The 14428-nt window shown below is 30.1% G+C and overlaps 1 protein-coding gene across 1 annotated transcript in view; it reads right to left on the bottom strand.

Annotated features, from left to right (window-relative positions):
* Window positions 1-14428, bottom strand: part of LOC107451050 (sodium-dependent noradrenaline transporter) — a 203528-nt gene that overhangs the window by 75697 nt on the left and 113403 nt on the right. The window contains exon 3 of the mRNA XM_043046900.3: window positions 11563-11787. Coding sequence (XP_042902834.1) covers window positions 11563-11787 — 225 coding nt within the window. The remainder of the gene's footprint in view (window positions 1-11562; window positions 11788-14428) is intronic.

Here is a 14428-nt window from a genome sequence, read left to right as displayed (position 1 = left end):
GAGACCGTTTGCAGTGGGCCCGACAACATGTCCACTGGACGTCAGATCAATGGAGGCCTGTTCTCTTTACGGATGAGTCCAGGTTTAGTCTAGAAAGTGACAGTAGACGTTATTTGATATGGAGAGAACCTGGGACCCGTTATCATCCATCAAACATCCGTGAAAGAGATGCATACGGAAGAGGCAGTGTCTGTGTTTGGGGAGGCATATCCTTAGGAGGGCGCACATACCTCCATGTCTTTCCAAGGGGAACCGTGAATGCTCAGGTTTATCGAGACAACATCCTTGATGCTTATGTGCGCCCATATGCCGGGGCAATTGGTGATTGCTTCCTGTTACAGGACGATAATGCAAGACCACACAGAGCTCGCATTGTTGATGATTATCTTCAACAGGAAACAATTACTCGCATGGAGTGGCCAGCTCGATCCCCGGACTTGAATCCTATCGAGCACGTTTGGGATGCTCTAGGGAGGCGTGTATCTGCCATCAATCCGCCCCCTCAGACCCTTGCCACGCTTGCAACTGCTTTACAAGAGCAATGGCTCTCACTTCCTATTGAACTGATAGACCGCATAATTGAAAGCATCACACATCGCTGTTTGTGCTGTATTGCTTCTAGAGGCAATCATATTCCATATTAAAGGTACTTTTTCTATTGCAAACCGATACTTCCAATTTGTTTATTTTATACATGTGCTAATTTCTATACTACTATTAATGTCTGATAATTTCTTTTTATGTTGTTTAATACCTTACTATGTGTTGTATATTGTGGGTAAGTTTCATAAAATTCCATGTGTAATTTCTTGAGTTATCGCGATTTTTGTGAATTTTCCTTAATTTATGATAACCAGTGTATTAAGTAAGATTAATTAGGATAATAATCTTGTTTTTTAAATGTTAGAAAATATGTTATGCTCATTTCAGCATGACAGTTAACAAAAAAATTCTATGTATTTCAAACAACTAGTAAGAATCGTGTATCCGAAACTGGACGGTTTTCAATATAATTTTGTTTCGTTTCTCTACAATTTGGAGCAGTATAGCCGCATATGCCAGTTACAAAACACTTTTTATTCCTAACTAAGCAATGAGATCAAAGTTTGACCCATCTTGCATAAATATGTTCAAAGACTCGGTATAAAAAATTCCTGTTAAAATTACGGTAAAGAGTACTCTTACCCTGAGTGCTGGTACTTTTAACATTAAAGCACATTTTTATTGCAAAATTTTATACAGCAATGTTTACAGTATTATTAACTTAATAACAGTTATTTTGTAATTTCATCTTTTAAAATTACAGTACATCAAAGTTTTTATTTAGTAAAGTTTTACATCAAAATGGATCTTGCGGTAATAAGTATTAAAACTCTGAGTGCGAGTACTTTTTATCGTATTTTTTAAAGGAATCTTCTAAAATTTACTTACATACATTTTGTTATAATTCAATAAAACGCATCTGCTTTCCGCTGAATGTGGTCACTCAGGTTCGAATCCCAGCGAGAGCTGGACGATACAAATTCTGCACCTAGCTTGCACCCACCACAGTACTGGCGTAGAATATCCTCAGTGGCATCATGGGTAAGAGTTCCCTTGCCGTCCGGTTAATCGTGGGAGGATTTCGTGGTTTTTCTCTTTATGTAACGCATATTCGGTTAATTCCGTGAAAGAGTCCTCCACGAAGGCAAGTTTCTCCCACTACTTGATCTAGGAGTTTCCTTATCTTCAGGATTGCTTTCGAAAATATAAGGTTACAGAGTAGAACATAAGTAGTCGTAAACTCAAAATTGGTCAACTGCTCAAAGATGACTTTAAAATGAAATAAATAAAATTAAATTTCAGAAAATAATTTATTATATTCAGCCGTGGTGACTCAGGGGAAAGAGCGCTTCCCACCAAATCAAGCGACCCAGGTTCGAATCCCAGGGATAGCTGATTGACATGAATTTCGCACCGGGTTCGCACCAAATTGTAGTGCTGACGTAAAATATCTTCAGTGGTAGACGAATCATGAGTTAGAGTCCCCTAGACGTTAGGCTAACCGTGAGAGGTTTTCGTCCTTTTCCTTTCTATGTAACGTAAATGCTGGTTAGTTCCATCTAAAATCTCTCACGAAGGGGAATTTCTCCCAATCCAAGAACTCCATTGTCTTCTGGGTGGGTTCTAAATTGCAAAGATACAGATATGAACATTGGTAGTCGTACACTCATAATTGGGTGTGTGTCAGCTGTTCGATGGTTACAAAAACCCCCACTAAAAACAATTCTAAAAATAAATAATTACGCAAAGAAAACTTCTTCTTTTGCTCTGAAATATTCGAAATAGAACTTTATGGGTGACTTAACTGTCAGAATACACTCATTTTAAGACTGAATTCTCATATAAAATGCAATCCATGCATCTTCTCAAATCAAAAAGAACTTCCTAGGGCATATCGTCTTCATTTTCTCTTATTATCAGAAACTTCCCGATATTTGCTGTCAGTATAAATGGAATTGCACTGACAGTGAAGCCCTTCGAGGTCGATAACTTCCCCAGTTTCGTTTTAGATCTTGACTTTTCATCTTTCAATCTAAATTTTGACAGACGCGTCTTGAAATAATGACGCGTATTATGTAGGATCAATTCATTTCACTGCTTCTTTTGTATTCAGAATGAAATGATTTTAAAGATAATTGCATTTAGTTTTTTTGTTAGCTCAGTGTTTAATAAGAAAATATTATAATTTTATCGTTGTTTTGCCATGAAATGCATCTGTATAACATTAAGTTTCTTTCACTAAAAATTAACACAATTAATATATAATATTATGCAATTAAATAAATTTTAAGAATACAGGGTGAAGGAGAATTATTTTGAACAAGTATAAATAACATTTTATTCCCTTTCTGTAAGTATTGTTTAACAAAAACATAAAAAGTTTTATTTGTATGTCGGGTTTTTGTTATTAATGTCTTTTTTTGTATTTATTGTTTGTTTTGCTTTCCCTTGTATGTCGATTGGTTTCCTATGCTAATTGATTTTCTTTTCATTTGGCTTAATTATTTGTTTGTTCTCTTCATTTGTTTACTATATACTTATATCTGCTTTCATTACATTTATTTAATTGATCTGCTGTAAGTACGCAATGAAATTGCTATGGAAAAAAATTATGCCAACTGGCTGCATGGTGGTCAGGGAGCTGACCTCAAGCCAGAAAGGTCTCGGTTTCGAATCCCGGTCTGAGGCATGGATCTTTTTCTTTCTGCTCTCTTTACTGTCATCTAGTATAGTGCCCCCTGAAGGAGTGGTCAACACATCTGCCTTTCTGATTCTCAAATGTCGAATGTCAATATATGAGTGAGCAATGGAAAAAAAAATTGCGGACTTCAATTCAGAACTGTCCCTGGTTCAAAGCCTGGATAAGGCATGGATGTTCTTTCCATCTCTTCTCTGTATTGTCTGTCCTTCCTACTGTGAGAGTAATATTGGCCCACCTAATATGATGCCCATGAGAAAGTGGTCAAAAAATTTACCCTTTTAATGACAAAAGTCAATATCCAAGTAGGGGTAGGAAAAAATACTTTTCAGAATTTAATTTGTTTCAATAAAAGCCATGATTAAGCGAAAGAAAGATTTAAAATTCAAAACAGTTTCTTTATATCTCATGTTGTGTACAATGTTTTTAAAACTATATGTTTCTTGTTCAAAATGATATATCATGTTCTTTTTTTCAACATGATATATCATGTTCCTTTTTCAAAATGATATATAAAGTTACTTGCTCAAAAAAATATCTCATATTTCCTGTCCAAAATAAAGTGAGAGATATCTTATGATACACTGGTGTCCAAAAGTGAAGAACTCTTTTACCCACTTCTCCAGTGTAAAATTGTGGTTAACTTTCAGACATCAGTGTATCTGTTACTTTTACTGAAAAATTTCTTGAAATTTTGAAATTACGAAATTATTATTATTTATTTAGCTTCAATTCCCAAAACGGACTGTTCTTTCAATTTAAAAATAGTTTACTAATTTCAAAGGTTTACATTTCGAATGTTTTTATTGTCTTATCATAAAATAAATAAGTATCAAACTTTCATTACATGAATTGTAAAAAATGCTTTTAAAAATCATGTTTGATTTAATGCGATTTTAAATTATATTTAAAATAAAGAGAGGGAGATTAAACTTTAAAAAGATAACTATTGTTTTAAGGTTTAATTGAATTAAGAATAAAATAAGGTTTATTGTTAGTTTTAGATATATAATACAGAAATACTGAAAATAGTGTAATAGGGAAATATTAAAAATACTGAATATATAACTAGCAAAAATACTTTGTTACTTTCTAAACTAAACTTTATACGCTCTGAAAAATAACAGATAATCCTTTTTTAGATAAATGTTTTGAAGAATGCAACTAAACATTTAGTATTTCCCATATTGTTTTTATGAAAGCCGAGAATGTAACGAGAATGGATGGAGGCGAGACGTATAAAGTTCACTTATTGTCCCGAAAAACTCCATCAAGATAACAACTTAGGAAGCATAAAAGTTTCAACTTTTTTATTAATATACTTTGAGTTTATAAGAAAAATTGTAAATTATCGAACAATGCAGCACTATATACGTGAGAAACACAAGAAATAATATTTTCACTTTTTATTAAAAAATATGATTTTATTACTATAGCATTTTGGTTTAGAGTAAATATTATATTTCAGATTTTAGTTCAAAATTATATTATTCGCTTAAGGTATATTGTTTGAAGAAAATTCATTTGAAAGATAAAGAGAAGATTTTAACTATATAAGCATGCTTTATTTTAGAGTATTATTACATGAAATTTTAGAGCATTATTACATGAATAGCTTGGAAAATGAGTTACAAAAACTATTGATGTAGAATTATAGTTTTTCAAATAGATTTTAAAAATGTAAGCTTATTATTTTGTTCAATAATAATATTAAAAATTTTCTTTAATTTTAAGTTATACAAATATTTTAGAGAATGTAATTTTATAAGGCAAAATACAAAATTTTAACGTGATTGTTGGAATTGTTCCTGAGAAATCAGATTTAAAGAATCTCTTTTTTTAAAATTCGATTTCTCAGAAGCTATTTGACCAATTTCGTTAAAATTTTGTTATTTGCAATAGGCAATTATGTTCTTTAAAATGATGTAACCATTAAAAATTGTTTCGAATATTATAATATAAATTTATAAAAAATAATATTAAATTAAAATTGTTTCTGGATAAACAAATTCTATTATGTTTTAGAAATTTTCTCAAATAGTTCTTTAGATATGGTGAAATTCGCAAGAACTAAAATTAACATTCAAGGGTCCAAAACTTTCGACCATATGATCTCTTATATTTTGGGTTGGAAATTATAATTCATCGAAAAAAAGGCTTTATCAATCAGAAAAAGTACTTTTTTTGTGTCTGACTTCGTAATTCACAATATCGTCTGAACTAACTAATTGGCATATTTGAACCACATTTTCGAACATTTTCATTTATTTGAAAGTTTGAACGCGAAAATCTTGAAAATCTATGCAGGTTTTGTTTTAGCTTATTGTTACGTGAAAAAAAACTGTACAAAGTTTTATAAAATTCTTCAATAAATAAGCAAATAAATTAATAAAAAAATGTAACTCAGGAAAATTTGTTAAACTAGGTGTCCCGTTTCTACTATATAAACAAAAGCAAATATAAAATTCAAATCATGTATATTCGTTTTAAAAAATCATATCTTTAAGAACTTTTTATAATATACAAGCTCTTAATGTGAAAGTTTCAAAGTATTTCAAAGCATTTTTGTTTTTTCATTTATTTGACCTTTACAGAGAAAAAATAGGTAAAGCTGAGGAAGACTCTCATTTTGTTTATAAAAAAGTAAAAAAGTATAATTAAAAAAAATAATGATATAAACAGAAAAAAAAACTCTGGTAAAATTACAGTACTGTATGGTAAAGACATTTATGATAAAAAAAATCGTAATTCTGTTAATCGAACCAATATATACAGTATTTAAATCATTCATTTGGTAATTCTTTCGTTGGTGGTTTACCAAAAATTCTGGTTTTCAAAATTATAGTTCTTATTACCACACATTTAGTAAAGATAGAAAACTGAAAAGTCAATTTAACCGACTAAATGGTTTTCATGCCATACTCTAAGGTATCATGATGAAATTACCAAATATTTTTTTTCATATACAAATTTTATCACATATTATAAAACCATATCATTTTTTATTGATAATTTTACCACAATCAATACCAAAGTGCTTCGTTAAAAATTATCGAGCTTTTTGGTGTTCTCGTAGAGCCATGAGCACAGTTAATTTTACCATATTCTGCTAGTTTTGACCAGAATTTTTTTTTCAGTGTAGGATAATAGTTTTTCAAATAGATTTTAAAGTTTTAATTTTATTTTGAAATCGATCAGCCCTTTTCGAGTTGTGTTTTTTTAGTCAGTTATGAAACGTAATTACGAGAAAAACTTTAAGTTCTTAAAAAGATCAGTAATTACGATACATTATCATCTATAGTGATAGATTTCTAATAAAATATTTACATGTGTTTTGAAACTCTTAAAAAGTTTAAACATATGAAAGGTAAATTAGAGGACAATTTCAAAAAGTAAAAAAAAAATTTATTCCTCTCTAAAAGTTAATATTACTTCATTTGATATTTTTTTTTGCGAAGTTAATATTACAGACTTGTAATAAAATATTTAAATAGGTTTTAAAACTCTTAAAAAAGTTTAGTTAATTGAAAGGTGTATTAGAGGAATATTTAAGAAAAAAAATCTATTTACCTCTCTGAAAGTAAGAATTTCTTCTCTTGATATCTTTTTTATTAGCGAAATAAATAATATATTGTTATAATAAATTATTTAGATGTGTTTTGAAACTTTAAAAAAAGTTTAATTAATTCAAAGTTTAATTAGAGCATTTCAAAAAGTAAAAAAAAAAAGATATTTTACCTCTCTAAAAGTAAGTATTGCTTTTCTAGATGTATTTTTTTTAATTATGGAAATAAATATTATATTAACACACATCCTGCAATTTTTAAGTATTACACAGTATGGAATTTAAGTGTGTTGTTATATATATCTATTGGGCTTAAAGTGCTCAAATGCATTTCTATAATTGCTTTCAAAATTCATTCGCATATCAGCTTAAATTTTACCCAACAATACTATCGAACACGATTCAGTTAAGTTTAGGTATTAATTAGAATAGTTATTAAATGTCGATATCATATTTCAAGCACTATTGTTAAGCCTAATGATTAATGCTGTAAGTTGAGTAGAAGAAATATTCATTGTTTATTGAATTGCAAAAATTAATGAACCACTTTCAATTCATCATGAATGCAAATTTCGTAAATATACAATTGTTTGGTTTGGTTTTAATTTTTTTATTTGCATTCAGTGATGTTTTTTTGGCAAAAAGTAAAAGTAGAAGAATTTCTATGTTATTTGTTTTTATTTCAGTTTAATCTTACACTACATAAAAAATAATATTCAGGAATTATAACTTGATTGAAAAATTCATTCATTTCAAAAATACATAAACATTTAATGTTGTATGTAATGTTGTATGTAAACCACATGTTTCAAAAATAGGCTGCAGCATATAGAGAATCAACATTCATATGAATAAAACAAGATTTGTTCATATGAATACTGATTCTATTGTTAATGATATTAGTTCCTCACCAACTCTTCATAGCACTTGGAAATTTGCTGTACTCTGATTTGTCCCTCTCGACCACTGCGGTTTTCCTAGTTCTGTTTTTCATCATTTTTTCCCTCATCGTAAAGACAACGGTTCCCAGTAGAACACTGAAGCCAAGCATCACAGGCTGCGGTCAGTAAGCGGGTGGGTGACCACTTTGATCAGCCTGAGTAGGGACCGAGGGTGAGTGGTATCGGTCCTCGTTAAATTGATGTTTTTATAGTTTTGCTTCTTATCTTTATTTTTCGTTTTTCCCTTGCCAACTTTGCGTTTTGTATTTCAAATCACTTTCAGTTCTTCGAATTTTTGGTTTCTTTAATTTTCTAAATTTTGCAATTTAATAAGGAATGAATATTTATTTAGCTCTACTTTTAGCATTAATCATTAATTCATATATTTTAATTGTATATGCGTCTCTGTGAAAGGTCGAAAGTGATGACTGTCTACTTTTACCGGTGAATGTCAACAGTCACATTTTGGTATTAATTGCCCGATATAAATTGGCCCTGTATTCCCTTCCATGATGTTTTTTTAAGGTCAAGTGCCATTACCTGGTATTCTGCCACTGATGTTTTTCCTAATCTATCCTCATCGGTTATTTAAATATCGGATAAATATTAAAGCATCAACAAATAAACTAATATCGAATCGGACACAATAAATATTTAGGACGTACACAAAAACAATTATGTTAGTGTTGACGTTCAGTCATTCATGACAATCTATATATTAAGATTTATTAACTTATTTTAAGAAAGAAACAATATTAGCGGTGAATGTCAACAGTCACATTTTGGTATTAATTGCCCGATATAAATTTGCCCTGTATTCCCTTCCATGATGTTTTTTTAAGGTCAAGTGCCATTACCTGGTATTCTGCCACTGATGTTTTTCCTAATCTATCCTCATCGGTTATTTAAATATCGGATAAATATTAAAGCATCAACAAATAAACTAATATCGAATCGGACACAATAAATATTTAGGACGTACACAAAAACAATTATGTTAGTGTTGACGTTCAGTCATTCATGACAATCTATATATTAAGATTTATTAACTTATTTTAAGAAAGAAACAATATTAGCGTTGAATGTCAACAGTCACATTTTGGTATTAATTGCCCGATATAAATTGGCCCTGTATTCCCTTCCATGATGTTTTTTTAAGGTCAAGTGCCATTACCTGGTATTCTGCCACTGATGTTTTTCCTAATCTATCCTCATCGGTTATTTAAATATCGGATAAATATTAAAGCATCAACAAATAAACTAATATCGAATCGGACACAATAAATATTTAGGACGTACACAAAAACAATTATGTTAGTGTTGACGTTCAGTCATTCATGACAATCTATATATTAAGATTTATTAACTTATTTTAAGAAAGAAACAATATTAGCGGTGAATGTCAACAGTCACATTTTGGTATTAATTGCCCGATATAAATTGGCCCTGTATTCCCTTCCATGATGTTTTTTTAAGGTCAAGTGCCATTACCTGGTATTCTGCCACTGATGTTTTTCCTAATCTATCCTCATCGGTTATTTAAATATCGGATAAATATTAAAGCATCAACAAATAAACTAATATCGAATCGGACACAATAAATATTTAGGACGTACACAAAAACAATTATGTTAGTGTTGACGTTCAGTCATTCATGACAATCTATATATTAAGATTTATTAACTTATTTTAAGAAAGAAACAATATTAGCGGTGAATGTCAACAGTCACATTTTGGTATTAATTGCCCGATATAAATTGGCCCTGTATTCCCTTCCATGATGTTTTTTTAAGGTCAAGTGCCATTACCTGGTATTCTGCCACTGATGTTTTTCCTAATCTATCCTCATCGGTTATTTAAATATCGGATAAATATTAAAGCATCAACAAATAAACTAATATCGAATCGGACACAATAAATATTTAGGACGTACACAAAAACAATTATGTTAGTGTTGACGTTCAGTCATTCATGACAATCTATATATTAAGATTTATTAACTTATTTTAAGAAAGAAACAATATTAGCGGTGAATGTCAACAGTCACATTTTGGTATTAATTGCCCGATATAAATTGGCCCTGTATTCCCTTCCATGATGTTTTTTTAAGGTCAAGTGCCATTACCTGGTATTCTGCCACTGATGTTTTTCCTAATCTATCCTCATCGGTTATTTAAATATCGGATAAATATTAAAGCATCAACAAATAAACTAATATCGAATCGGACACAATAAATATTTAGGACGTACACAAAAACAATTATGTTAGTGTTGACGTTCAGTCATTCATGACAATCTATATATTAAGATTTATTAACTTATTTTAAGAAAGAAACAATATTAGCGTTGAATGTCAACAGTCACATTTTGGTATTAATTGCCCGATATAAATTGGCCCTGTATTCCCTTCCATGATGTTTTTTTAAGGTCAAGTGCCATTACCTGGTATTCTGCCACTGATGTTTTTCCTAATCTATCCTCATCGGTTATTTAAATATCGGATAAATATTAAAGCATCAACAAATAAACTAATATCGAATCGGACACAATAAATATTTAGGACGTACACAAAAACAATTATGTTAGTGTTGACGTTCAGTCATTCATGACAATCTATATATTAAGATTTATTAACTTATTTTAAGAAAGAAACAATATTAGCGGTGAATGTCAACAGTCACATTTTGGTATTAATTGCCCGATATAAATTGGCCCTGTATTCCCTTCCATGATGTTTTTTTAAGGTCAAGTGCCATTACCTGGTATTCTGCCACTGATGTTTTTCCTAATCTATCCTCATCGGTTATTTAAATATCGGATAAATATTAAAGCATCAACAAATAAACTAATATCGAATCGGACACAATAAATATTTAGGACGTACACAAAAACAATTATGTTAGTGTTGACGTTCAGTCATTCATGACAATCTATATATTAAGATTTATTAACTTATTTTAAGAAAGAAACAATATATTTAAAGTCAATATATATGATTTTTCCACTTTTTTATTGAAAGTGTGCAAGATCCATTATTAAATAATTAATACTAAAAAGTATGAGCAAGTTTACAAAAAACTTGATTGATACGATATATATTACCGAAAACATAGCTTTTAATGTTTTCTATAGTAGATTTATAGGAATACGTCAATGGATATTGTTTGAGTTATTCATATTATAAAGTAATTATTTGTAATCTTTGATCATGTTCATGAATATGATGCATTAATCTCCTTTAAATTTTATTAGTAATTTGTAATTTTGTATGATAATAAAATTAAATTTTCCAACATAAAGTGTGTAGAAAAATATTTTTTCACTCCTATATCGTATTGTACATATTCGTTTTGGCAATTTTAGGTCATAAAGTATACTTCTTCGTTGAAAGATCAGGTTAGTATACATTTTCACGCGGTCATGGGATATTTTTATAGCTAGAAATTAGCCTGAAAGACTATTTTAATCTACACGTAATTCAACTAGAGTTAGTTTCGCTCAAAAGAAAAAGTTTAGTTTTAACCAAATTTTCCTGATTCAGAATTTCTGTGATAATTACAAATTATTATCTTTTGTTAGAAGGATTGCCAATAATATAAAATAATTCCGCAATAATAAATTCGAGAAAAAGGACTTTATTGGTTAGTTGTTATTACAAATGTCTGTAGAGTATATCTAATCAGGGAGTAAATCACTTTTATTTCCACAACTGTAAATATAGTAGCGTTTGATACTAAAAATGACTCACAATCCAACTAAACATTTTTCGAATTTTTATTAACTTGGTTTGAGAGTATGGGATCACGTGAACTCACCTCCACCATTCCTGTAACAGAGGTAAGGGAACCTCCAGACGTTGGCCAGATCGACTGCAAATCCGATAATGGAAAGCAGGAAATCGGCTTTTTTGCTCCATGTTGGTCTTTCTTCAAGATTGTCACTTCCGCCACCGCCTGGATCTTGTGAGAGAGCAATGATTATAGCGCCATCGGGTAATTGGGAGGCTTTTTCCTGTTGACCCTCACTACAGTTTTTGTGATCTGAAAAGAAAGAACACGTATCATCAAGAGACATGTTTATTGTTGAGAAATACCTTTCATAACTTTATTTAAGGCTATTCTTAGAAGGTTCTCTTATGATTTGGAAGAAGAAAAAAAACACAATTTTAGTGAATAATATACTATTTTAAAAAATGCCAGGTTTTAACAGCCATTCCTGACTGTTAGTTTAAGATTTGTCTACCATTAGATGGTACACCTTTAGCTAGTGCTAATTATGATCATAGCGCTAAGTGTCAGAGAGTAGAAAAACCATAGTTTTGTGAAAATTAAAAGAGTTTATGATCTAATTTTTTTAATATTTGAAAAGTTTCTCCAACTCTGCTTTGTTTGAGATAATAAAGTTTAAAGAAAAATGGGAATAATACAGCGAAACCTTTCGGGAGCGTCCATTCTCTGTTGCACAGTAAAATGGTCGTTAATGGAGATTGGTCATTCTTAGGGGTTACCTCCATTAACTTCAAATTGTTTCTGAAGGAGCATGATTCTTTGCATACGACTTCAATTTTGTTCCTTGTCATTTTTTGGTTCAGTGTCATTTTCTTGGTCACGTATTTTAGCGTCGTGAAAATCGGATCGACGAATAAAATTTAGCTTAAATAAAAGTGATCTTTACTGATATAATTATGTGTAAAAACAAATTTACCAATGATGAATGACAGAACTATTTTAAAAGAATAGACAATTATGTTTCTTGGTTAAGTTTGCATTTACTTTTATCTCATGAAAGTATAGTTTTGAAAAATCAGAAGAGGTTTGTTTGAGATGTTTGGATTTTTTCTAAAATAACTTTTCTTCTAATTTAACATTCATCTCTAAAAATAAATAATTGATTTCTTTATTTGACCTTTTCGGCATTTATTGCCGAGGTATGCACAGTCATTGAGTGAGATTTTGAGGGTCTCTCCTAAAAGTTTTCTTCAACACACAGTCTACGGAAAAAATTCTGTACCTCCCAAAAGTGGTCATAAAGAGAAGTGGTCTCTTCTGGAAGTTTCACTGTACGCTCTATAGATTGTCATCTTAGCTTATTAACTTTTCGATATATAAGCTATTTTTCCATTCTGAAGACCAGATAATTCTTTAGAGTAAAAAAGGAAATATAGATTTAATTAAAATTTTTTTTAGAGTTTTGGGAACTTAAATTATGACTTTCTTGCTTTTCTTGGCGAAGAAGATTCGAAAAACACACTTAAAGCTATTCTTCGAAGGTTATGGTGTCATCTAAAATAGCGCTTTTTAGTGAATTACTGTTTTATTACTGTTGCGAGTTTACAGCAGTAATTCATGACTGTTATTTTAAGTTTTGTTCGCTTTTAACCAGTGTTTTTTATGATAATAATGTAAATGGCGCAAAATATAAATATGAAGAAGAGCCACAGTTATGTGAAAATGGAAAACGTTCATAATCTAATTTTTTAATATTTGAAAAGCCACTCTAACGGTGCATTGTTCAGACTCAAATAAATAAATGCCCAAATGGCATTTTTTTAAAATAAGGTTTAAGATATTTAAAATACTTATCCGTTTAAAATATTAACGTATTTATCTATACATACAGCTAGCTTCAAGTTTAAGGCACTATAACTGCAGCTTACTTTTATTTTCTATGGAGAGAAAAAGCTTTAATAAACACTCTTAATAAAGCTAAACAATAAGTATAGAGATTATTTTTTTATTGAATTAGTTTCATATTTAATACTAAATTAGGTTAGTTATTATGTAGGTTAGATTTAAAAATACTAAATAAATTATACGGAGAAAAAATTCTGGTAAAATTTCCTTAAGTGTATGGTAAAGACATTTCTGAAAGAAAAAGACAGCTCTGGTAAATTAGCCAAAATATGCGATATTTAAACCATTAAGTTGGAATTTTTTCTGTGTTTCATGGTAACGGGTTATCAAACATTCTGGAATTCAAAATTGTAGCTTTCATTACCACAAATTTCATAAAAATACTATACTAAAAAGTAAATTTAACCAAATAAATGGTTTTTATGCCATGTCTAAATACCCGATAAAGAAGAAAATCTTTAGAACTATCGTTAGGTAATTTAAGGCTTTGGGTGACTATGCCTTTTACCAAATAGAATAGTAATAATGTGTTTACACTTCCATGGTTTATTTAAATCAATGGTTCATTAAAAGGAATATATAAAATCAGTATTTTTTACAGAGGAATTGATTAAAGTCGTGCGGACATTTCGCCCCAGCAGAAGTATCGTTAGTTTTAGATTTGTCAAACAAAGAGGCTGTTCTTAACAGAGAGCGTACATTATAATGCTATGTTCTTTAAACATAATCCTGCAGCTCTGGAATTGTTTTTTAAAACCAAAAGAGTGAAGAAATACTGCCTCCTGAATTTGACGAAATTGAAACTGTTATAAAGAAGTTATAAAATAAGAAACCTGCTAGGCATGATTGCATCGCTGTTGAATTGTTAATCAGTAATCTTATTACTGATATCTGGAATGCTGAAATGCTACCGTATAACAGGGTAACAAGCGTTAATTGCCCAATATGTAAAAAAGGTGATACAATGTTTTGTTCTCATTATAGATGTATCAGTTGGTTATGTACTATTTATAGAATTTTGTCTAACATCTTATTTAAAAGACTTACT

The sequence above is a fragment of the Parasteatoda tepidariorum genome, chromosome 11, assembly GCF_982258835.1.
Source record: "Parasteatoda tepidariorum strain Cologne lab strain chromosome 11, Ptep-v5.0, whole genome shotgun sequence".
In the NCBI taxonomy this organism is placed as follows: domain Eukaryota; kingdom Metazoa; phylum Arthropoda; class Arachnida; order Araneae; family Theridiidae; genus Parasteatoda; species Parasteatoda tepidariorum.
The sequence above is the reverse complement of the archived record's forward strand: the minus strand, read 5'-3'. Positions and strand labels throughout refer to the sequence as shown.